The sequence below is a fragment of the Pseudophryne corroboree genome, chromosome 7 (genome assembly GCF_028390025.1).
Source record: "Pseudophryne corroboree isolate aPseCor3 chromosome 7, aPseCor3.hap2, whole genome shotgun sequence".
Classification (NCBI taxonomy): domain Eukaryota; kingdom Metazoa; phylum Chordata; class Amphibia; order Anura; family Myobatrachidae; genus Pseudophryne; species Pseudophryne corroboree.
In genome coordinates, this window is record NC_086450.1 from 331,405,028 (window position 1) to 331,432,238 (window position 27,211).

Here is a 27,211-nt window from a genome sequence, read left to right on the forward strand (position 1 = left end):
TTATGCACTGGCTTCTATAAAAAGTATTGTTATACTTAATAATCGCCAAGGGATCTCTCTGTCAGACTGCTGCCGCACTATACACAGGAGTCAGTGCAGAGAAACACCTACACCTACAAATGTTGGAGTCTTGTAAAAATAAAATGCTACCACGTTGAAAAAAATATGTTGAAAAATATTATTTTATTAATCCAGGTAAAAATAAATATATATATATATATATATAGTGTGCAAAAATGAACCGTCACTCGTGGCTGATGTCGATTAGTTGCGGTGCCTTCAGTAAGAAATAAAGAAATAAAACAAACAATACATGTTTTTACATGTATTGTTTGTTTTATTTCTTTATGCCTGCCTTGAAAACGGTGCTAGGCACCGAAACGTCGGCCATACATGGCATTTTTTTGATGATGGCTTTGCCTCAATAAATCAGTACTTTTTTCATCTTTAAAACCCGAGTGCCGCAGTCCTTCTATTTGTTTTATATATATATATATATATATTTATTTTTTTTTACATACATTACATACATATACACAATATATACTGTACATATTAATAGTATTATTACTCTCTATCTTGTCTCACACATTATGTTGTGCTGCATATGAAGTATAACAACATTTCTATTCTAGTGATTATAGAGACATAAACACACTTTTCTGCAGCTCTTTATGTAGTAGAGCACCTTCCAAGTGGTGCAAAGGTCTACTCTACAGTTCCCCAGTTTTAGACAGATTGCACCTGCAGAATGGGGGGAACACGGAAAGGAATTGTCGTCAGACGCTTTATCAGACATTACTATGGGTGAGAGGAATGATGGAATCAGACAGTTTATACTGTAGGTTACCTTAGCTAAATTTGATATGGACGACAATGCATACAATTTGATACGTTTCCACCTTGTCGAAGAAGGTGAATTTTAGGTTATATGCTACAAGCTCCGAAAAATGACATTATTTTTGCACTATTTCATCTGGTTACATGATAAATATTCAGTTTATGCTGGAATTTGTCAAACTTGCTCTTTAATCTATTTCTCTTGTGCATGATGATACTGTGCTCTTAATGTTAGACCACAGGGGAGGGGGAATGTCTTAAGTGCCCCCAAAATCTTAATCTAGCCCTGAAATATTTCTTACATGCAGTTTTTTCACCTAAATGCTATACAGTACATTAAGTAAATAACACTACTAGAAGCTGAGGTGTACATAGGTATTGTAATTAAGATTGTGTCTCATCTGCTGTTTCCAATAAAAATTGGGACATTTCAACAACTTAACACTGTGGTTGCTTCCCAACCATATTGACAGGACTGTCAATGTGCTTGTGTCAGGAGACAATTGATAATAACTTATGGTATAATATCAAAAGTAAAAAAAAACAAAAACAAAGGAGTAATGTACGGTGTACATATGTGTGTATATATATATATATATATACACATACACATACATACAAATATATCTATAGATATATACAGTATATATATATATATACATATAAAAACACACATGAAGACAAGAAGACAATGCTAGCATAGAACACATACCATATGTGTAGAAAAAAAAATCTGCGAGGAGCTCATTGGTTGCTACAGGTTATATTATATTGGGCTTATTTGTGTAGGCATTAAATAAGTTACTATATTTAAGGTACTGCATTCATAATGTACACCTATATTCAACAATCAATACACTTTCAATTCTGCATTATTGTGTTCAGCATTCATAATATAGAAGCATACAAAACTCTCCTCACATGCCTTTTAAAATAATATATATCAGCTTTCACTACAGTACATCATTTTTGAGCATTCATTAACATTACATTAGGTTAAAACTTTGCAATGAACCACAGCCACCAAATAACAATGATTCTCTCTCTCCCCCTACTCTGTCTTTTCCTCTCCTCTTTCTTTCTCCTCTCTCACCTCTATCTCATCACTCTCCTCTCACTCCTCACTTTCCTCTCCCTCTGCTGCAATTTTATTACTACAAAAGTAAAAGTCTATGGCATTCAATTAGAAACGGCTAATTGACAATTAAAATCCCTGCGGTGCGGGGAAAGGCTATTCAATAAAGGAGTCCTTTTCCCTGCGCCTAAAATAGGGGATTACAGCATGGAACCCACTGATTCCATGTAAACTGCAAAATCAATGGGTTTTTACCGCAATTGTAGTTGTCATTTTTTCACTGGCTTTTTCTTGCAGCGTCTAGTCCACCATCTGGGATTCACGAGCGGAATAAGACCCGCTGATTGAATAGGTCTAGTTGCAGCTAACTGAAAATGCTCATTATTGTTTACTATGCTTTAGGGCCAAATGTGCCCCTAAATGGACCATTAGTATATGTTATAAACTAGCTGGTAATTGCTAATTGTTTTGAAAAGAGAGCTTGTAATATGTTGTTCCCCAATCTGTTGCCAAACATGATAAATACAATAAAGACATGAATCACTGCAAAGAGCACATAATCTTGCTTGCAAGTAACAATTCACAAATGTAAGGTGATTTCTACTATAAGCTGATGCATATCAAGTATTTGTGGTATTAACATTGGATTTTAGAAATCTATCACCTCTGTGTCATTGAGAGTGATCATCTTAAAGTGCACCTGCCATTTAGACAGAGAACGCAGTATGGCAGCCATTATCTGAGCTGAATCAATAGCAGTGAGTGACATCATTGAGAAGTAATCACGGTCATAAATATTAGAACCCTAACAAAGTGGCTTCTTCTGATGTATATTAGCGACAAGTGAACTTAAAAGGCAGTTAAAAAAAACTGAAGTACTTACATAAAAAAGGGCATTAGCTGTGTTAAGCCTTCTTTGTTGGGTTTGGCAGCGAAATCTGGCACCGTCTGTATGACTTTGTTCATGACATTCCTTAAGTAATTCTGCAGTTGTTTCCGTCGCTCCTCCACAAACTTTGCATCCTGGAGAATAATATATATATATTTATATATATGTATTTTAAAGTTAGTTTCATGTGTAGCTGTGCACAAGTACAGTGATTACCCATGCTTAACATCAGTACATTTACTAACTGACCCTGAAATTGCCCTTAAGATTGCCATGTACAGTTTGAATGCATTTGAGAGGGGTCAATGGGCTTAGCTAGGTCATGCTCTTTGTTTGTTGTGCATGAGGCTGCACAAAAATTCATCTCAATATGGCTAATAAGTCTATGATATTTAAATGAACTAAAGTGAATCGCTGCTTTAATGTAAGCACAGAGCACACTGCCCATTTTTTCCAAACGGTCCAGAGACATCCTTCAGCTTGAAACCTGTTGTGATCCTTATGGTCACTGGGTCCGATCTTTGTAGTTATGTAACTAAAAGCCTTTATGTAATTTAAGTAATAATTAACTACACACATGTATGACTTTTTTCAGGCTAGTCACATTCCAACATCAATATCAGTAATTTGATGAACTCCACACAAACTATACCTTGTACTGTTATCTTTACAGAAGACTTTAAATAGCTTGCTCATACTGTATTTCTTCACACGGTGAAGAAAATCTAATCAACCTACAACTGCCAACAGGGATGTGTGGCCGAATGCTGCATGTGGCCCTGCTCCCAGTAGCTCGTCACTCACCATTCTTTCTGACAGGCACTGGCAGCCTGCCGGTATCTGTCAGAGGCCTGCAGCTCAAAGGAGCTTCTGGAACCGCGAGAACAGGCTGTTCTCTTGCAAGACAGAGCTCCTCCAGTCCCCAGCACCCAGAATCGCAGACAGAAGAGCCGCTGCGGTCCAGGAAGGTGTGAGAGCTTCTATAGCAGTTGCTGCTGACAGAGCTGAAAGGCTTGCGTCTCCATCCGTGCCTTCCCACAGCTCGAAACTTCCCCCTATCCACTGCACACCTGACCTTCCCCACACAGGCTCCCCTCTCCTCCCTCACAGGGTTAATATTACGATATGGTTAGGCTGCAGTTAGGGTAGGGTAGAGTTAGTATTACGCTGTGGTTAGGGTTATGCTGCAGGTAGGGTAGGTTAGGATTAGATTGTGGTTACAGTAGGGTTAGTATTTGGCTAGTTTAAGGCTGCAATTGAGGTGGGGTTAGGATTAGGCTAGGCTGCAGTTAGGGTAGAGTTAATATTAGGCTGCAGTTAGGGTAGGGTAGGATTAGAGTGTGGATAGGGTTAGACTGCAGTTAGGGTAGAGTAGAATTAGATTGTGATTAGGGTTAGGCTGCAGTTAGGGTAGGCTTAGTATTAGGCTGTAGTTAGGATAGAGTATGATTATATTGCAGTTAGGGCTAGGCTTCAGGTAGGGTAGGCTTAGCATTAGGCTGAGTTTAGTGTTGCGCTGTAATTAGGGAAGTGTTAGTATCAGGCTGAGGTTAGTGTAGGGCTACAGTTAGAGTGGGGTTAGGATTAAGTTAGGCTACAGTTGGGGTTAGACTGTGGTTAGGGTTAGATAGCAGTTAGGGTGAGGTTAGTATTAGACTGCAGTTAGGGTAGGGTTAGGATTTGATTGTGGTTAGGGTAGCGTTAGTATTAGGCTACGGTTAGTGTAAGGCTGCGGTTAGGGTGGGGTTATGATTAGTTTAGGGTTAGGCTACAGTTAGGGTAGGGTTAGGATTGAGCTGTGGTTAGGGTTAGGCTGCAGAGTTAGTATTAGCTACTGTTAATGTAAGGCTGCAGTTAGGTATAGGCTGCAGTTATGGTGGGAACTGTGCAGGGGATCGCACAAGCGATCCATGCTGAATGATGGCCTGTATTCTGTAATTTCACAATTAAAACAATTTAACAAAGAAACTGTTTTGGCTGTGGTTCCTCAAACCTACTTCAATCACGGCGCACTAGAGTACAGGTTGAGTATGCCATATCCAAATATTCCGAAATACGGAACTTTTTGAGTGAGACAGAGATAGTGAAACATTTGTTTTCTGATGGCTCAATGTACACACACTTTATTTAATACACAAATTTATTATAAATATTGTATTAAATGACCTTCAGGCTGTGTGTATAAGGTGTATATGAAACATAAATGCATTATGTGCTTAGACTTGGGACCCATCGCCATGATATCTCATTATGGTATGCAATTATTCCAAAATATGGAAAAATCCGATATCCAAAATACTTCTGGTCCCAAGCATTTTAGATATGGGATATTCAACCTGTATCAGCATTTGTGTTCACAGCACCCGAGCCAAAAGTTTCTTATTGAGATATGTATAAAAATGATTCACTCAAGTAAATTGTGCTTACGTGTCCACCTTCGGCTCAGTTACAGTATGTGGAGGAGGACAGGATTTTGCTATAGTTTGTCTACATATTTTATGATTGGCAGTCACTAGCACTGGTTAAGCCTATCACATGGACCATAAATAATTATATTTAGTCATGATCACCAACCTGTGGCACTCCTGCAAGTGTCCCGCGGCACCCTAGTGAGCCATAGCACCCGGTTTGGGAACCACAGCTGTATACCTGTATACAGTCATCTATACACAGTTGCAAGCACCACAGCTTACAAAAATGCAAACATTGCATGCTATTTTCCATTTACAGATCTGTCCTTCAACTTGCGGTTTGTCACCTGCCATGTGCGCACACATCGCAGCAGCAAACACATCGCAGCAGCAAATACCAGCAGGCTGCTGCGACTAGTCACAGCATGCGTATGCACCACACATTCCTATGGAAACAAGTGCGTATGCACATGCCTGCTAATAGTTGCATTTGTTGCAAATTAAGATGAACGTGAACACATCTGTAGGTGTGCGATACAAATTCCTGAAGTACAAACAAAGAACGGTTGGAAACTACGGTATGTAGTATTTAACACCTTATTTTTACATTGGGATGTTGCTCTAATTTTTAAAATAAGCATCTATTCAAAAATAAGAATTTACTTACCGATAATTCTATTTCTCGGAGTCCGTAGTGGATGCTGGGGTTCCTGAAAGGACCATGGGGAATAGCGGCTCCGCAGGAGACAGGGCACAAAAGTAAAGCTTTCCGATCAGGTGGTGTGCACTGGCTCCTCCCCCTATGACCCTCCTCCAAGCCAGTTAGGTACTGTGCCCGGACGAGCGTACACAATAAGGGAGGAATTTTGAATCCCGGGTAAGACTCATACCAGCCACACCAATCACACCGTACAACTTGTGATCTAAACCCAGTTAACAGTATGATAACAGCGGAGCCTCTGAAAAGATGGCTCACAACAATAATAACCCGATTTTTGTAACTATGTACAAGTATTGCAGATAATCCGCACTTGGGATGGGCGCCCAGCATCCACTACGGACTCCGAGAAATAGAATTATCGGTAAGTAAATTCTTATTTTCTCTATCGTCCTAGTGGATGCTGGGGTTCCTGAAAGGACCATGGGGATTATACCAAAGCTCCCAAACGGGCGGGAGAGTGCGGATGACTCTGCAGCACCGAATGAGAGAACTCCAGGTCCTCCTTAGTCAGGGTATCAAATTTGTAGAATTTAGCAAACGTGTTTGCCCCTGACCAAGTAGCTGCTCGGCAAAGTTGTAAAGCCGAGACCCCTCGGGCAGCCGCCCAAGATGAGCCCACCTTCCTTGTGGAATGGGCATTTACATATTTTGGCTGTGGCAGGCCTGCCACAGAATGTGCAAGCTGAATTGTATTACACATCCAACTAGCAATAGTCTGCTTAGAAGCAAGAGCACCCAGTTTGTTGGGTGCATACAGGATAACAGCAAGTCAGTTTTCCTGACTCCAGCCGTCCTGGAACATATTTTCAGGGCCCTGACAACATCTAGCAACTTGGAGTCCTCCAAGTCCCTAGTAGGTGCAAGGCACCACAATAAGCTGGTTCAGGTGAAACACTGACACCACCTTAGGGAGAGAACTGGGGACGAGTCCGCAGCTCTGCCCTGTCCGAATGGACAAACAGATATGGGCTTTTTTGAGAAAAAACCACCAATTTGACACTCGCCTGGTCCAGGCCAGGGCCAAGAGCATGGTCACTTTTCATGTGAGATGCTTCAAATCCACAGATTTGACTGGTTTTAAACCAATGTGATTTGAGGAATCCCAGAACTACGTTGAGATCCCACAGTGCCACTGGAGGCACAAAAGGGGGTTGTATATGCAATACTCCCTTGACAAACTTCTGGACTTCAGGAACTGAAGCCAATTCTTTCTGGAAGAAAATCGACAGGGCCGAAATTTGAACCTTAATGGACCCCAATTTGAGGCCCATAGACACTCCTGTTTGCAGGAAATGCAGGAAACGACCGAGTTGAAATTTCTTTGTGGGGCCTTCCTGGCCTCACACCACGCAACATATTTTCGCCACATGTGGTGATAATGTTGTGCGGTCACCTCCTTTCTGGCTTTTACCAGGGTAGGAATGACCTCTTTCGGAATGCCTTTTTCCCTTAGGATCCGGCTTTCCACCGCCATGCCGACAAACGCAGCTGCGGTAAGTCTTGGAACAGACATGGTACTTGCTGAAGCAAGTCGCTTCTTAGCGGCAGAGGCCATAAGACCTCTGTAAGCATCTCTTGAAGTTCCGGGTACCAAGTCCTTCTTGGCCAATCCGGAGCCATGAGTATAGTTCTTACTCCTCTACGTCTTATAATTCTCAGCACCTTAGGTATGAGAAGCAGAGGAGGGAACACATACACCGACTGGTACACCCACGGTGTTACCAGAACGTCCACAGCTATTGCCTGAGGGTCTCTTGACCTGGCGCAATACCTGTCCCGTTTTTTGTTCAGACGGGACGCCATCATGTCCACCTTTGGTATTTCCCAACGGTTTACAATCATGTGGAAAAAACTTCCCGATGAAGTTTCCACTCTCCCGGGTGGAGGTCGTGCCTGTTGAGGAAGTCTGCTTCCCAGTTTCCATTCCCGGGATGAAACACTGCTGACAGTGCTATCACATGATTTTCCGCCCAGCGAAAAGTCCTTGCAGTTTTTGCCATTGCCCTCCTGCTTCTTGTGTCGCCCTGTCTGTTTACGTGAGCGACTGCCGTGATGTTTTTCCCACTGGATCAATACCGGCTGACCTTGAAGCAGAGGACTTGCTAAGCTTAGAGCATTATAAATTTACCCTTAGCTCCAGTATATTTATGTGGAGAAAAGTCTCCAGACTTGATCACACTCCCTGGAAATTTTTTCCTTGTGTGACTGCTCCCCAGCCTCTCGGGCTGGGCTCCGTGGTCACCAGCATCCAATCCTGAATGCCGAATCTGCGGCCCTCTAGAAGATGAGCACTCTATAACCACCACAGGAGAGACACCCTTGTCCTTGGATATAGGGTTATCCGCTGATGCATCTGAAGATGCGATCCGGACCATTTGTCCAGCAGATCCCACTGAAAAGTTCTTGCGTGAAATCTGCCGAATGGAATTGCTTCGTAGGAAGCCACCATTTTTACCAGGATCCTTGTGCAATGATGCACTGTTTTTAGGAGGTTCCTGACTAGCTCGGATAACTCCCTGGCTTTCTCTTCCGGGAGAAACACCTTTTTCTGGACTGTGTCCAGAATCATCCCTAGGCACAGCAGACGTGTCGTCGGGATCAGCTGCGATTTTGGAATATTTAGAATCCACCCGTGCTGTTGTAGCAGTATCCGAGATAGTGCTACTCCGACCTCCAACTGTTCCCTGGACTATGCCCTTATCAGGAGATCGTCCAAGTAAGGGATAATTAAGACGCCTTTTCTTCGAAGAAGAATCATCATTTCGGCCATTACCTTGGTAAAGACCCGGGGTGCCGTGGACAATCCAAACGGCAGCGTCTGAAACTGATAGTGACAGTTCTGCACCACGAACCTGAGGTACCCTTAGTGAGAAGGGCAAATTTGGGACATAGAGGTAAGCATCCCTGATGTCCCGGGACACTATATAGTCCCCTTCTTCCTGGTTCGTTATCACTGCTCTGAGTGACTCCATCTTGATTTGAACCTTTGTAAGTGTTCAAAAAAATTTTTAGAATAAGTCTCACCTAGCCTTCTGGCTTCAGTACCACAATATAGTGTGGAATAATACCCCTTTTCTTGTAGTAGGAGGGGTAATTTAATTATCACCTGCTGGGAATACAGCTTGTGAATTTTTTCCCATACTGCCTCCTTGTCAGAGGGAGACCTTGGTAAAGCAGACTTCAGGAGCCTGCGAAGGGGAAACGTCTCGACATTCCAATCTGTACCCCTGGGATACTACTTGTAGGATCCAGGGGTCCTGTACGGTCTCAGCGCCATGCTGAGAACTTGTCAGAAGCGGTGGAACGCTTCTGTTCCTGGGAATGGGCTGCCTGCTGCAGTCTTCTTCCCTTTCCTCTATCCCTGGGCAGATATGATCTTATAGGGACGAAAGGACTGAGGCTGAAAAGACGGTGTCTTTTTCTGCAGAGATGTGACTTAGGGTAAAAACGGTGGATTTTCCAGCAGTTGCCGTGGCCACCAGGTCCGATGGACCGACCCCAAATAACTCCTCTTCCTTTATACGGCAATACACCTTTGTGCCGTTTGGAATCTGCATCACCTGACCACTGTCGTGTCCATAACATCTTCTGGCAGTTATGGACATCGCATTTACTCTTGATGCCAGAGTGCAAATATCCCTCTGTGCATCTCGCATATACAGAAATGCATCCTTTAAATGCTCTATAGTCAATAAAATACTGTCCCTGTCAAGGGTATCAATATTTTTAGTCAGGGAATCCGACCAAGCCACCCCAGCTCTGCACATCCAGGCTGAGGCGATCGCTGGTCGCAGTATAACACCAGTATGTGTGTATATACTTTTTATGATATTTTCCAGCCTCCTGTCAGCTGGTCCTTGAGGACGGCCCTATCTATAGACGGTACCGCCACTTGTTTTGATAAGCGTGTGAGCGCCTTATCCACCCTAAGGGGTGTTTCCCAACGCGCCCTAACTTCTGGCGGGAAAGGGTATACCGCCCATAATTTTCTATCGGGGGGAACCCACGCATCATCACACACTTTATTTAATTTATCTGATTCAGGAAAAACTATGGTAGTTTTTTCACATCCCACATAATACCCTCTTTTGTGGTACTTGTAGTATCAGAAATATGTAACACCTCCTTCATTGCCTTTAACGTGTGGCCCTAATAAGGAATACGTTTGTTTATTCACCGTCGACACTGGATTCAGTGTCCCTGTCTGTGTCTGTGTCGACCGACTAAAGTAAACGGGCGTTTTAAAAACCCCTGACGGTGTTTTTGAGACGTCTGGACCGGTACTAATTGTTTGTCGGCCGTCTCATGTCGTCAACCGACCTTGCAGCGTGTTGACATTATCACGTAATTCCCTAAATAAGCCATCCATTCCGGTGTCGACTCCCTAGAGAGTGACATCACCATTACAGGCAATTGCTCCGCCTCCTCACCAACATCGTCCTCCTACATGTCGACACACACGTACCGACACACAGCACACACACAGGGAATGCTCTGATAGAGGACAGGACCCACTAGCCCTTTGGAGAGACAGAGGGAGAGTTTACCAGCACACACCAAAAACGCTATAATTATATAGGGACAACCTTATATAAGTGTTTTCCCTTATAGCATCTTTTTTATATATATATTTCTTACGCCAAATTAGTGCCCCCCCTCTCTGTTTTAACCCTGTTTCTGTAGTGCAGTGCAGGGGAGAGCCTGGGAGCCTTCCCTCCAGCCTTTCTGTGAGGGAAAATGGCGCTGTGTGCTGAGGAGATAGGCCCCGCCCCTTTTTCGGCGGCCTCGTCTCCCGCTCTTAACGGATTCTGGCAGGGGTTAAATATCTCCATATAGCCTCCGGAGGCTATATGTGAGGTATTTTTAGCCAAAATAGGTATTCATTTGCCTCCCAGGGCGCCCCCCTCCCAGCGCCCTGCACCCTCAGTGACTGCCGTGTGAAGTGTGCTGAGAGGAAAATGGCGCACAGCTGCAGTGCTGTGCGCTACCTTTAGAAGACTGAGGAGTCTTCTGCCGCCGATTCTGGACCTCTTCTTACTTCAGCATCTGCAAGGGGGCCGGCGGCAAGGCTCCGGTGACCATCCAGGCTGTACCTGTGATCGTCCCTCTGGAGCTGATGTCCAGTAGCCAAGAAGCCAATCCATCCTGCACGCAGGTGAGTTCACTTCTTCTCCCCTAAGTCCCTCGTTGCAGTGATCCTGTTGCCAGCAGGACTCACTGTAAAATAAAAAACCTAAGCTAAACTTTTCTAAGCAGCTCTTTAGGAGAGCCACCTAGATTGCACCCTTCTCGGCCGGGCACAAAAATCTAACTGGCTTGGAGGAGGGTCATAGGGGGAGGAGCCAGTGCACACCACCTGATCGGAAAGCTTTACTTTTGTGCCCTGTCTCCTGCGGAGCCGCTATTCCCCATGGTCCTTTCAGGAACCCCAGCATCCACTAGGACGATAGAGAAATAGCTCTTAACCTATATACTTGACTTCAGCCGACATATCTGTTGAGTTTCATGTTTACATTGCTCTCTGCAAAACTGTTAATCCTTAATATTGCAGAGCTGATGATAGTTTTAAGTGTTTCTCAGCAATAAAGGAACAGTAAATGTACAATATGCCTGCAAATGATATAATAACTGTAGCATATGAATTTAAACACCATTTTAGCAGACATTTTTATATATATATATATATATTCCATAGATGCAGCCCGGCACTCTGCTGTCCCCGTGGGGGTATTCGCTCCGGTGCCCTCCTAGGGGTGTGCTGAACCCCAATACAGGCTGGAGGGTATAGGCGGCACTCAGAGTCTGACACACAACATTTTAAAGAAAAGCCATGTGTGTTTAATATCGACGTTTCGACACAGGCAAAAAAAATCAGGATCGCATGGCCCCTCACCTGTAGTTCAACTTTCGTTATCTATGTTTTAATCTGCCCATGTAGCCTGTATTATGTAGGTAAGACCCAATGTCATTTTAAGGAAAGGATGGCCCAGCATAGATCAGCAATCCGGGCTGCCCTGAACACTGGTAAAAGTGACCAACCGGTTGCACGACACTTCGTGCAGAAAAAACACAGTTTGGCATCGGTTAGGTACAAAATAGTCGACCAAATCCAGGAAACACCTAGAGGAGGAGATCGAGCAACTAGATTATTACAACTAGAGGCTAGATGGATATATAAACTAGATACCATCTACCCCAGAGGCCTAAATGAACAGTTAAACTTAGTGTTTTCTGTAAGTTTACTAAAGGAACAGGGGCCTGTGCACTCATCACCTCCACTATGTAGATAACAACGGTCTAAGAATGATCCCCAATTTAAGTTGTATTTATCACTTGGGCATATTTATTCATTGAGACTGTAATTTCATGACCCAGCATTTGGGTAACGCCATCTATAAACACAGGATCTTCAGATAAATTCACAGACACACGGCCTTTTCAATATAAATTATAATAATTTACAAGAGTGGTTTACATTAATGATCAGTAAGATCCCATAACACAATAGGCGAGAGTTGACGTATGTTATGCATTTCGTACACTGTTCACCATGTCTGTAATTGTTGTATATTTTTAATCTGTATGTGAAATTCTAACACATGATTTTTAGATTTTTAGATTCACCAGTATGTCCATCACACTATATTTTTTAGTGTGTCTTAAACTTTTGAGTTTTTATATCACTGGGCAACAGAGGTTTGTTGTTTGCTGTTGTACACATCTACATTTGTTTGTTGTTGCCAGGTGACGGAGCACGGCGTATTGCTGTGGTTAGGTGCCGTCTCCATGGCAACCTGCTCCCTGCTGTCCACAGCCGCGTCAGAAGCGGGTCCGTGTCGCGGGATGACGTGACTTCCGGCAGACGGGCGCCACACGTGACCAGAAGCGCGAACTCCAGGTGCCGGACAATGCGGACGAGGCGGGGGATGACGGGGCCCAGGCTAGTAAGGTATTTAAGTTGTTTTGTTTGGTTTATTCACTTGTTTGCTGTGTCCTGAAGAAGGGGGTTCGACCCCCGAAACGTCGATATTAAACACACATGGCTTTTCTTTAAAATTTTGTGTGTCAAACTCTGAGTGCCGCCTATACCCTCCAGCCTATATATATATATATATATATATATATATATATATATATTATTATTATGTTTTTGTAGACTTCACCTTCTCTCTAATATCTGCTGCCGTACAGATGGAAAAAAAGCCTTTATAATTCATTCATTTAACAAGATAAAATGCAGAATTAATTTAGAATGTGATGGCATCATTCACCAAACCCAGTCTACTGACAGCTTTATCCTAAATGACACACACTTACTGTATACATATAATAAAACATTATAACATAACATAACAAAAAGAATTTAAAAGTTTCAGCATCATCTCCACTGAGGACATTATCCAGTCCATCCTAAGCATTGATACCACATCTAATTGCTATTTATGTGGATTTATATGAACAGTCAGATATAGGGGTATATGCAATTGCGGTCGAATTCCCGAAATTGTCGAATTTCGGGTCATTTTCGACCAAAAAAAAAAATTCGCCTATGCAATTCAGTGCTTTCCGACCAAAAAACGGACTTTCAAAATTCGACTTTTTGAAATTCGAATTTTTGCAAATTCGACTTTTCTGCAATGATACAAGTGCTGCAATTCGACCAAAGCATATTCAATTCAAGTTTGGAAATTCGACAGCAGTGCTTTTAGCCTGCAAATTCGTCATTTTCAATCCGCCACACTTTGGAGGGTGAAAACAAATAAAAAAAATTTAAACATGTTTTTTTTTGTGGTTTTTTTTTTTTGGGAATAGCAGATCTATTTATATTAGAAGGGATTAGGTACTTTTTTTTTTTTTTTTGGAGGCACAAATATTATTTATATATTTTTTAAAATATTATTATTATTTTTTTTTATTTATTGCTGGAACGGTAAAATCCTAAAAAAAAATGGCGTGGGGTCCCCCCTCCAAAGCATAACCAGCCTCGGGCTCTTCGAGCTGGTCCTGGTTCTAAAAATGCGGGGAAAAAATTGACAGGGGATCCCGCGTATTTTTAAAACCAGCACCGGGCTCTGCGCCTGGTGCTGGTGCCAAAAATACGGGGGACAAAAAGCGTAGTGGTCCCCCGTATTTTTAACACCAGCATCGGGCTCCACTAGCTGGACAGATAATGCCACAGCCGGGGGTCACTTTTATGCCGTGCCCTGCGGCCGTGGCATTAAATATCCAACTAGTCACCCCTGGCCGGGGTACCCTGGGGGAGTGGGGACCCCTTCAATCAAGGGGTCCCCCCCCCCCAGCCACCCAAGGGCCAGGGGTGAAGCCCGAGGCTGTCCCCCCCCATCCAATGGGCTGCGGATAGGGGGGCTGATAGCCTTTTGTGATCATGAAAAGAATATTGTTTTTTCCAGCAGTACTACAAGTCCCAGCAAGCCTCCCCCGCAAGCTGGTACTTGGAGAACCACAAGTACCAGCATGCGGGAGAAAAGCGGGCCCGCTGGAACCTGTAGTACTACTGGAAAAAAAATACCCAAATAAAAACAGGACACACACACCGTGAAAGTAAAACTTTATTCCATACGTCGACACACACATACTTACCTATGTTCACACGCCGACATCGGTCCTCTTCTCCATGTAGAATCCAGGGGTACCTGAAAATAAAAGATCAATATACTCACCTCAGCCATGGTCCAGAGATAAATCCACGTACTTGTAGAAAAAAACAAAACGCAAATACCCGACCAAACGGACTGAAAGGGGTCCCATGCTGACACATGAGACCCCTATCCCCAAATGCAGAGAGACCTGTCAGTGACAGCTGTCACAGAAAGGTCTCTATAGCCAATCAGGAAGCGCAACTTCGTTGCGCTCACCTGATTGGCTCTGCGCGTCTGAGCAGACAGCGCATCGCACAGCCCAGTCCATTATATTCAATGGTGGGAACTTAGCGGCTAGCGGTGAGGTCACCCGCCGGTCAGCGGCTGACCGCGGGTTAACCCCACCGCTACCCGCAAAGTTCCCACCATTGAAAGTAATGGAGCGGCTTTGCGATGCGCTGTCACAGCACAGACAGCGCACAGCCAATCAGGTGAGCGCCACGGAAGTAGCGCTTTCTGATTGGCTGAAGGGACTTCAGTGACAGGAGTCACGTGATGTCCCGGGATTCGGGAGAAAGGGGTCTGATGTGAAAGCATGGGACCCCTTTCTTAGTCCGGTATGGATCGGTGTTAGTTTTTTTGTTTTGCCAAGTACGTGGATTATCTCTGGACCTGGATGTACCTCTGGACGCTGGAAGGTGAGTATAATTTTTTCACAGGTACCTCGGATCGTCGGAGACCGTGGCAGTCGGCGTGTCAACATAGGTAAGTATGTGTGTGTCGGTAGTGTGTAATAAAGTTTTACTATCAAGGTGTGTGTGTACTGTTTTTATTTGGGTATTTTTTTTCCAGTAGTACTACAGGTACCAGCGGGCCCGTTTTTCTCCCGCATGCTGGTACTTGTGGTTCTCCTAGTACCAGCTTGCGGGGGAGGCTTGCTGGGACTTGTAGTACTACTGGAAAAAACAATATCTTTTTATTATCACAAAAGGCTATCAGCCCCCCCATCCGCAGCCCATTGGATGGGGGGGGGACAGCCTCGGGCTTCACCCCTGGCCCTTGGGTGGCTGGGGGGGGGACCCCTTGATTGTAGGGGTCCCCACTCCCCCAGGGTACCCCGGCCAGGGGTGACTAGTTGGATATTTAATGCCACGGCCGCAGGGCACGGCATAAAAGTGACCCCCGGCTGTGGCATTATCTGTCCAGCTAGTGGAGCCCGATGCTGGTGTTAAAAATACGGGGGACCCCTACTCTTTTTGTCCCCCGTATTTTTGGCACCAGCACCAGGCGCAGAGCCCGGTGCTGGTTTTAAAAATACGGGGGATCCCTGCCCAATTTTTCCCCTGCATTTTTAGAACCAGGACCAGCTCGAAGAGCCCGAGGCTGGTTATGCTTTGGAGGGGGGACCCCACGCCATTTTTCCCCCCGGGTTTTTCCCGTTTTTTCCCGTTTTTTAAAATCGTGGCAAAATCCGCCAAATCGGCCGATTTTCGCCCGCGATTCTGGCGAATCCGTTTTTCATTGAATATGGTGAATTCCGGAAGCCACCTTCCGGAATTCACCTGTCGAATTAAGTCGAATTAAAAAACGGCGAAAAATTGCCGCGATTCGCCGTGAATTGCATATACCCCATATACTCTTGTAAAATCTCTTCCCTGTAATTCATCTCGGGGAGACTGTAGTCTTGATTATGTGTTAGAGGGCTGGCTCTAAAAGGTTTAAAGAAACTCTGCCCCTCTCCAGCCCATATAACCTGTCCTACCAGTGGCGTAAGTTCGTCACAGTTGCCCGGAGGCAAGATAAATATTGGTGCCCCCTATTTCCTATATTAAGATAAATATGTGTGTGTGTGTGTGTGTGTGTGTGTGTGGAGTGTTCTGAAAATTTTTTATATGCTGTATTTATACATTTAATTGTCTTTTATTTTAAATCACACATTTCTTAGCAGTCATACCCAGGATTAGAACCCATGACCTGTTACACTAACAGCAGACACTTTACTGATGGCGTTATTTGCTCGTGTATAGGAAGCATGAGAATTCTAACTATATGAAGTTACTTGTAATTGTCAGAGAAGTATCTTCATATAGTTAAAATTCTCATATTTCCTATACAGGAACAAATAGCTTCATCAGTAAGGTGTCTGCTTCCAGTGTAATAGGTTGTGGTTTCTAATCCTGGGTGTGATACTTGTAAAATGTGTATATTCAGTATAATAAAGAGGGTGCGATTTGTAAGGTGCAGGGACAAGTGAGGAAGTTGGCCACTGAAAAGACAGCGACAGCTATCAAATAACTTAATTCAATGGTGTCACAGAATGGGAGGAGAGGTGCCCCCCTACAGAGCAGGAGCCCGGCGGCAGATGACTCCATTGCCTCCCAGAGTTCTGCCTCTGTGTCCTACTGTACCTCCACCTAACCTCAGTTTTTGTGTAACAAAGATGCATGGAGGAAGAACAACTATAACTTTGTAACAAGAAACAAACTCGAACATAGAAACATAATAACAAATCAAAGAGGGATTGCAGTGTCCCCCAGATAGATTATGAGAAAATGATTTTACGGGAATATAAAAATCAAATTTCCTCTTACATCCGATACGGGGTGCTATACATAAAACTTTACACTCAAAACTAGCGCCATCGGAACAAAACATTTGGAACTGGTAACATTTGGTAAAGGTGTGTGCAGAAGACCAGGTTGCTGCTCTGCACAACTGCTCAACCGAAACTCCATGGTGAACCACCGAAAAAGACCTAACTGCCTAAAGAGCCACTGGAAAAGGCTTACCTGAAGACAGATAAGCCTGGCGGATAGTTGTTGTAATCCATCTTGCAATTTCTTTGGGGCATCAACCAATACCAAAATGGAATCTATACGCCTAATTTTGGCAGTACAGTCAATCTAAATTCATAAAGCAAAGACAAAGGAGGAGGTTGCTGTCCCAGGAAAGGCCAGGAGGACCTGGTTCAAGTGAAATTTGGAAACCACATTCAGTAAAAAGGAAGGTTAGTCCGAAACAACTACCCTGTCAGAATGAAAAATGACGAGAAAGATGGGGGGATTACAAGATAAAGGCAGCCAACTCTGAGACATGTCTAGCAGACGCAATGTGAAGAAGAAAAAAAACACCTTCCATATAAGATACCGTAATTCTTCAGTCTCAAGAGGTTCGAAAAAGATGCCTCAGGCCAAACATCTCTGAAAAAGTGCAGACAGAGCTTAAACCTGACCTTTGAGAGAAGATAGATGAGGGCCCTGAGTCAGACCATCTTCAAGAAAGGACAGAAGAAGCCGTAATCTAAAAAAAAGCATCTGAAAGGCACCCAACCCCCCCTGTCTCCCCCCCCCCCCACCCCCAATATTCACACTAAGCAATGTAAAGCTTCCAGGTACCATGGTCAATTTTGGAAGTAGCAAGGTCTAGATAATCAGTCTGGAAAAACTACGAGCCCTTAGGATCTGAGCCTCAAGAACTATGGCGTCATTGCCAGACTGTCACGGTTCACTAGGTATTCCCCTGTGTGTGGGTTTAATAGTTAGATATCATATAATAGTACTACAGCATGAGTGATCTAGTCAGGTTTAATCTCACACACAGGATACAGTGCAGGTAAGATAGTGATACCACGCTGAAGATTAACTGAATCACAGAATATAAGGAATACTAGTAGTTATAATGTCCAAGAACATACTGATGAATGCAGGTACTAGGAAATGCAACAATCACAATGGCCAGGGTTGCACTGGTTAACGCATATAATAACGAGATTTATGGTAAGAACTTACCTTTGTTAAATCTCTTTCTGCGAGGTACACTGGGCTCCACAAGGATAGACATTGGGGTGTAGAGTAGGATCTTGATCCGAGGCACCAACAGGCTCAAAGCTTTGACTGTTCCCAGAATGCACAGCGCCGCTTCCTCTATAACCCCGCCTCCCTGCACAGGAGCTCAGTTTTTAGTTAACCAGCCCAATGCAGTAGCAGGAAAAGAGACGACAACGGTTAGTAGCCAAATACACCACACTCTCACGACAGGAGAAGTGTCAGCGGCTAATGCTATACCAACCCAAAGAAGCTAAGTGCGTCAGGGTGGGCGCCTTGTGGAGCCCAGTGTACCTCGCAGAAAGAGATTTAACAAAGGTAAGTTCTTACCATAAATCTCGTTTTCTGCTGCGGGGTACACTGGGCTCCACAAGGATAGACATTGGGGATGTCCTAAAGCAGTTCCTTATGGGAGGGGATGCACTGTAGCGGGCACAAGAACCCAGCGTCCAAAGGAAGCATCCTGGGAAGCGGCAATATCGAAGGCATAGAACCTTATGAACGTGTTCACTGAAGACCACGTAGCCGCCTTGCACAATTGTTCAAGGGTCGCACCACGGCGGGCCTCCCAAGAAGGTCCAACAGACCGAGTAGACTGAGCCGTAATGTGAGCAGGAGCCGACAGACCAGCCCTCAGATAAGCATGTGCAATCACCTTTCTAATCCATCTGGCCAAAGTCTGCTTGTGAGCAGGCCAGCCCCGTTTGTGAAATCCAAACAGTACAAAGAGAGAATCAGTTTCCTAATGGAAGCAGTTCTCTTCACATAGATACGGAGAGCCCGTACCACATCCAAACACTTTTCTTTGGGAGACAGATCAGGAGAAACAAGTGCCAGAACCACAATCTCCTGGTTAAGGTGGAACGAGGAAACCACCTTAGGTAAATATCCGGGACGAGTCCTAAGAACCGCTCGGTCGCGGTGAAATATCAGATATGGGGAACTACAGGACAAGGCACCCAAATCCGACACTCTTCTAGCTGAAGCAATAGCCAGCAGAAACACCACCTTAAGGGAAAGCCACTTGAGATCGGTTGAACCAAGAGGTTCAAACGGAGACTCTTGTAACGCCTCCAAAACCACCGACAAGTCCGAAGGAGCCACAGGCGGGACATAGGGAGGTTGGATACGCAACACACCCTGAGTAAAGGTATGCACATCAGGTAAGGTCGCAATTTTTCTCTGAAACCACACCGACAAGGCAGAAATATGAACCTTGAGGGAGGCCAGACGTAGGCCTAAGTCCAACAACTTGGCTATACTAAACTTGGAAGCGTCATAATCGTTAGAATTTGCACCAAACAAAGTAAGAATGCCAGACCCTATAGTAAATCCGAGCCAAAGACGGTTTCCGGGCCCGCAACATAGTTTGAATGACCGCCTCAGAAAAACCTTTAGCCCTTAAGACGGAAGCTTCAAGAGCCAAGCCGTCAAAGACAGCCGGGCTAGGTCCTGGTAGAAAGAGTGATATGGGAGGGCTAGTGAGTATTAAATATACCTGCAAAGTAAAAACAAATTATTTAAAACAATTACTTAGCATTGAAAAATGCTGCTGCTGTATTGCAGAACGTTTACACTCTTTTTTGAATGTTTGGTTGGGATACCGGACGGCCGGTATGGAGGTTGCTGGTGTCAGAGTTTCCGTGTCTTTTGCGGGTGGGGAGGTGGAGTCCCTATCTATCTAGCCCTATCCTACCTTCCTTCCCTGCGACGCTGGTTACTCGTCCTGGCAGTCGTCCTCCGTTCCTGGCGTGTTTCACAAAACCGGAAGTGATCGCTCCGTGACTTCCGGTTTGGCGTACGTCCGGTTTCCCAGCACCCAACGCGTTTCGTGACTGAGCACTTCATCAAGGATGATTGTTGTTCCTGTTTGGATAGGCTTTATATATGGTAGTCCTCATAAAAACTTTATTGACAAAAACGGAAGTCCTTACCGGAAGTGACTTCATAAAAAAGCGGGTAGCACATGTTCTATTACTTTGCAGTGTATTCAGCAGCCCCAAGTTATGCAAATCTTTTTGTATCCAAATGGGAGGATGACAACATCTGGATGAATAACCCCTACAGAAAGAACATCATTAGCTGGCACCGGTATATAGATGATCTCTTTTTCGTTTGGGAAGGTTCCGAAAGAGAATTAGAAGATTTCATCAGACATATGAACAACAACGAAATAGGTTTAGAATTTACAACTAATACTAGCAGGTCAGAGGTCAACTTCCTCGATTTAAAGATCTATATAAAATATGGAAAACTTCAAACACAGACCTACAGGAAAGAAGTTGACGGCAACAACATACTACCGTATAGTAGTAACCACCATAGAAATTGGGTAAAAAATATACAGAGTGGCCAATTTAGAAGAATTCGGAGGAATTGTACAGAAGACAACCTTTTCCAAGAACAAGGAAAAACACTAGTAAAGAAATATTCAGAAAAAGGCTATAATGAAAAAATCCTGCTACAACAATTTGAGAAAATCAGACAGATAGACAGAAAAGAAACCATTACATACAACAACAAAGAAGAGAACAAAAGAAAAATGGACACAGCTTTCATTACACAATATTACTCCAATCATCAAGATTTTGAAAAATTTATATACAGTACAAACACTGGCATATACTCGAACTAGATACTGAACTGAAAACACTTCTCCCAAAAAAACCACAAATTATTTACAGGAGAGCGAAAAATCTCAAACAAGAATTAACAAGAAGCTATATTCCAGTGGAAAATAATACAATAGAAAAAAATGAAACGAAAGTTTTTTTTAAATGTCTCAACTGTAATTGTTGCAAATTAACAAAGGCTAGATCTACACAAGCTGTTACAGCTTTCCAATCAAATCAAACAAATAAAGAATACTCTATAAAACAAAAATTGACGTGCAACTCAGAAGGAGTCATATATCTCCTGGAGTGCCCATGTGGCATGCAGTATGTGGGACAGACGAAGAGAAAATTAAGAATCCGTGTTGCAGAACATCTGTACAATATTAGAAAAGGGTTAGAAACACACAGTGTCCCTGAACATTTCAAAGAAAAACATCAAATGAATCCCACTGATCTGAAATTTACAGCTATACAACAAGTAAAACCTCATTGGAGAGGAGGAGATATAGTCACCGATCTGAAAAAAACAGAAACGAAGTGGATATATGAACTGGCAACAATGACACCACGAGGTTTGAATATAGACATAGAACTGAAAGTTTTTTTTATAAATGAAAGTTTTTATTTCTTGAGAAAAAAAAACCTTCACCTTCAAAAGAATAAGTCAATAATCCACAAGAAAACAATCTTCATATACATTTTCATAATTTTCCACATAAACTTCATTTTTTACCTGTTAAATACACTGCAAAGTAATAGAACATGTGCTACCCGCTTTTTTTTTAAGTCACTTCCGGTAAGGACTTCCGTTTTTGTCAATAAAGTTTTTATGAGGACTACCATATATAAAGCCTATCCAAACAGGAACAACAATCATCCTTGACGAAGTGCCCAGTCACGAAACGCGTTGGGTGCTGGGAAACCGGACGTACGCCAAACCGGAAGTCACGGAGCGATCACTTCCAGTTTTGTGAAACACGCCAGGAACGGAGTACGACTGCCAGGACGAGTAACCAGCGTCGCAGGGAAGGAAGGTAGGATAGGGCTAGATAGATAGGGACTCCACCTCCCCGCCCGCAAAAGACACGGAAACTTTGACACCAGCAACCTCCATACCGGCCGTCCGGTATTCCAACCAAACATTCAAAAAAGAGTGTAAACGTTCTGCAATACAGCAGCAGCATTTTTCAATGCTAAGTAATTGTTTTAAATAATTTGTTTTTACTTTGCAGGTATATTTAATACTCACTAGCGCTCCCATATCACTCTTTCTAACCAATTTCAAATCGGAGCAGCTATATACTTTCTAGCGCGGTATTAACCTACTTTTTTCTAGGTCCTGGTAGACACAGGGGCCCTGAACGAGGAGGTCTGGGCGTTGTGGAAGTAGAATTGGACGCTCTGACGACAGGCCCTGCAGGTCTGAGAACCAGTGCCGTCTGGGCCACGCTGGAGCTATGAGAAGCAGAATTCCTTTTTCTTGCTTGAACTTCCGAATTACCCTGGGCAGGAGTAACACCGGAGGGAACACGTACGGCAGCCAAAACCTCCACGGCACCGCCAGCGCATCCACGAATGCTGCTTGAGGATCCCTTGTCCTTGCTCCGAAGACCGGAACCTTGTGATTGTGTCGAGACGCCATCAGATCTACGTCTGGAAGACCCCACTTTTCCACTAGGAGTTGAAACACTTCTGGATGGAGGCCCCACTCGCCGGCATGTACGTCCTGACGACTGAGAAAGTCCGCTTCCCAATTCAGGACTCCCGGAGTGAAGATTGCCGATATGGCCGGCAGATGGCGTTCCGCCCAATGTAGAATCCGTGAGACTTCCTTCATTGCCGGACGGCTTCGAGTGCCACCTTGATGATTTATGTAAGCCACTGTGGTGGCATTGTCCGACTGCACTTGAACAGGACGGTTCTGAATTAAATGCTGGGCTAGGTTCAATGCATTGAAGACCGCCCGCAATTCCAGAATGTTGATTGAGAGGAGGGACTCCTCCTTGGTCCACCGACCCTGAAGGGAGTGTTGCTCCAGCACTGCGCCCCAACCTCTTAGACTGGCATCCGTCGTCAACATTACCCAGTTGGATATCCAGAAGGGATGGCCCCTGCACAATTGTTGGTCCTGGAGCCACCAGAGCAGCGACAGACGGACCTCCGGAGTCAATGAGAACATTTGAGACCTGATCCGGTGAGGCAGGCCGTCCCACTTGGCTAGAATCAGCCTCTGAAGGGGGCGAGAATGGAATTGAGCATACTCCACCATGTTGAATGCTGAGACCATGAGGCCCAGCACCTGCATCGCCGAATGTATCGACACTTGCGGACGAGAAAAGAAGCAACGAATCCTGTCCTGAAGCTTCAGGACTTTCTCCTGACACAAGAACAACCTCTGGTTGTGAGTGTCCAATAGCGCTCCCAGATGCACCATGCTCTGAGCAGGGATCAGGGAGGATTTCTTCCAGTTGATGAGCCACCTGTGGGCTTGTAGAAACCGGACCGTCATATCTAGATGACGTAGGAGAAGTTCTGGGGAATTTGCCAGGATTAACAAGTCGTCCAGAGACGGCAGTATCCTGACCCCTTGACGGCGGAGTACCACCGTCATCACCGCCATAACTTTGGTGAAGACTCGCGGAGCCGTTGTTAAACCAAAAGGTAACGCCCGAAACTGGTAATGGAGTTTGCCAATAGCAAACGTCAGGTATTGCTGATGTGACGCTGCTATAGGAAAATGCAGGAAAGCATCCTGTATGTCCAGGGAGACCATGTAGTCCCCGGGTTCCAAAGCCAGAACTATAGAGCGAAGGGTTTTTCATACGGAACTTGGAAACCTTCACAAACCTGTTCAATGCCTTGAGGTTGAGAATGGGCCGGGAGGACCCATTTGGTTTCGGGACTAGAAACAGCGGACAACAGTACCCCCGGCCCATCTGCGCAAGTGGCACCTGTACTACGACTCCTGTATCCAGGAGGGTCTGTACCACCGAATGCAGAGTGTTTGCCTTTGTCTGGTCCAACGGGACGTCTGTCTGGCAAAATCGATGAGGGGGTCGGTTTTTGAAGGCTATGGCGTAACCTCGAGTGACGACTTCCCGTACCCAGGCATCTGAAGTGGTCTTCAACCATTCCTGGGTATACCCTAGAAGCCGGCCCCCCACCCTGGGATCCCCCAGGGGGAGGCCCGCCCTGTCATGTGGCAGGCTTATCGGCCTTGGAAGCTGGCTGATGGGCCGCCCAGGCTCTGTTTGGCTTTGGCTTAGGTTTGGAAGTGCGGACCTGCTTGTTGTACGCCTGACCTTTTGCTTTACCTGAAGGACAAAAGGGGCGAAAGGAAGTACCTTTAGCCTTCGACACAGAAGTACTTGGCAGACAGGCAGTTTTGGCAGTAGCCAAGTCAGACACTATCTTATTTAAGTCCTCCCCAAACAGAATATCTCCCTTGAAAGGGAGTACCTCCAGGGTTTTCTAGAGTCCAGATCCACAGACCAGGATCTCAGCCACAATATCCGGCGAGCCAGGACTGACGTAGTAGAAGCCTTGGCTGCTAGGATACCGGCATCAGAAGCCGCCTCTTTAATATAGCGAGAAGATGTGACAATATATGACAAGCATTGTCTAGCATGGTCAGAAGAGATTTCAGCTTCTAACTCCAAGGCCCATGCTTCAATAGCCTCTGCAGCCCATGTTGCTGCAATAGTGGGCCTTTGTGCAGCACCCGTGAGGGTGTAAATCGCTTTAAGACAACCCTCCGTAGGCTCTTTTAGAGACGTGACGGTAGTGACAGGTAGAGCTGAGGAAACCACCATCCTAGCCACATGTGAGTCTACTGGAGGAGGCGTTTCCCAATTCTTAGACAGCTCTGGTGCGAGGAGATAGCGAGCCAGCATCTTCTTTTGAGGCACAAACTTCGTACCCGGGTTTTCCCAGGGTTCCTGACGTATATCCACTAGGTGATCAGAGTGAGGTAAAACTTGTTTAACCACCTTCTGATGCTTGAACCTATCTGGTTTCTTAGGAGGGATGGATGGCTCGGGATCATCCGTAATCTGTAGAATTAACTTAATAGCCTCCAAAAGATCAGGAACATCCACATGTGAACTACCCTCCCCATCAGCAGTATCTGAGTCAGAAGCTGTGGGGTCAGTGTAAGTGCCGTCTTCATCAGATGAGGTGTCAGTGACAGCAGTGGATTGCGAGGAGACAAGCGCTCGCTTAGAGGACCCCTTGGACTTAGGCGAGCGATGGTCAGACTTTTTAGTAGTCAGGGACTGGTTCAACTTCTTCAATTGAGCAGATAAATCGTCCGCCCACGGCGGGTTAGCTGCAGGGACCACATACGGTTGTACCGGCATTGGGGGTCCCATAGGGGGTGTTAGTTTATTAACTAGCGTATGTAGAAGCATGGAAAAAGCAGCCTACGGTGGGTCATTATGTACCTCCATTGCCACAGTCCCACTGGGGGGCAAGGAGCCCCCAGAACCAGAGCCCACAGCTGCTATATTCTCCTCATAGGGATCTGTGGCTTCAGCAACACTGGCAGTGTGTTCAGCCCCAGAACCGTTACCCTCAGAAGCAGACATGATATAACTTGCAGTATCAGGTAACACAGTACAATTGGCAGCAGCACAATACCTCTTACCCAAACCCCTGCGCAGTGTAGTCAGCACTAGCAGAGATAAAGGAGAGATATGGTGACTAAATCACAGAGAAAAATACGTATTAAAGTATATCTTTGTGAAAATCCTATATCAATATAAAACCGGACGCACCAAGCCCCCTCAGGTTATAGAATATAGGGATAGCAAGTTGAGTGAAAGACATAAAATGGACACCACTCAGCTATCTAATGCACACACAGATAGTCACAGTTTGTACAATGCAGAGGTTATTACTAACAATAATACTGCACTGGACTAGCTTATATATATAGCTATATAGTCAATAGATATAACACTACACAGTAAGAACTGGATGTATATCACAGGGTAATTGTACTAGAAAACCCTAACTAAATGCACTCTTTCTTAACTAGCACTGTCTAAAAAGGCAGGTAGAATACTTAAGTGTCATGTAAAGTCACAGCACTGACAACCAGGCGGCTTTACACAGGAGGATTTGCCCAAGCAGTCCCAGGAACACTGAAGCTGAGAGATAATGGCGCCCAGACACTGACAGGGAGTGAGGGAGAGACAGATATGGAGCTCCAGGGCGGGAACATTTGCGGGAAATGGCGCCCTGGGGCTGGGGGAGGGGCTTCAGGTCTAAGCCTTATCTCCCTGCTGGCAAAACCATCGGGTACTGTGGGCTACTGAAAATGGTTTAGAGAGAAAACCTGACCTGCACCCATGCCCTGGTGATCTAGTGGGATCGCCTGTACTGCCACAGTGTCCACCGCCAGCGCGCACGGCCCGCCTCCCACTGACCGCACCGGATCGCGATAAAGACCGGGTCCCACAAGCGGGACCCACTCACCACCACCCGAAGCGCGGCCACGCGATCCCGGAGAGCCCCCGTCGTGTGTGCCTGATGTGAAGAAAACAGGAGCCTCCTGCTGTAGTTACCCTACAACCAGGGCTCGGGAGTGTACAGCGCCGCTGGGGAGAGCTGGAGCTGCAGCAGTGAATGTCTTCTGACATTTACCACCGCTGCTGCCCTTGAAGTCTTCACTTTTTTCTTCAAAAAAAAGCTCTTCTTAGGGCTGCCTGGAGCAGCCCCTCTGTTATGTGCCTGCTTACTGCAGCACCAACTACAAAACTGAGCTCCTGTGCAGGGAGGCGGGGTTATAGAGGAGGCGGCGCTGTGCATTCTGGGAACAGTCAAAGCTTTGAGCCTGTTGGTGCCTCAGATCAAGATCCTACTCTAGACCCCAATGTCTATCCTTGTGGAGCCCAGTGTACCCCGCAGCAGAAAAGGGATTAAACTGATAATGCTGGTTTGATCAGCATTCTTAGAAAAAAAAAAGCCAAAATGCTTTGTTGGAACAAAGAGGCTATTGCCAAAATGCAGGTTTGTGCCAGAAGTCTCATAACTGGACAGATACAGTAGTAATGTAGGTTGAATATTGGTAGAGAAGATGCAGGTAATAAGTGAAGAAGCTGGATATGGTCCTGCCAGAATTTACTGTTCCATGATATTCTGATTTCACGGACGTGTAGAGAGCGGAACTCAGATCCAGCAGGACAAATGCTGGAGGTTTTATTGGAAATTGGAGCTAATAAACAGTTAACCGA

The 27,211-nt window shown here is 44.9% G+C and overlaps 1 protein-coding gene across 4 annotated transcripts in view; it reads right to left on the reverse strand.

Moving 5' to 3' along the window:
* SNX29 (sorting nexin 29) overlaps nt 1-27,211 on the reverse strand; it is a 1,242,095-nt gene that overhangs the window by 197,443 nt on the left and 1,017,441 nt on the right. For 3 of the 4 annotated variants that reach the window (XM_063934344.1, XM_063934341.1, XM_063934342.1), the window contains one exon: nt 2,799-2,938. In XM_063934344.1, coding sequence (XP_063790414.1) covers nt 2,799-2,938 — 140 coding nt within the window. Of the gene's footprint in view, nt 1-543; nt 745-2,798; nt 2,939-27,211 lie in introns of those variants that run through there. The other variant, XM_063934343.1, reaches the window with a different exon arrangement.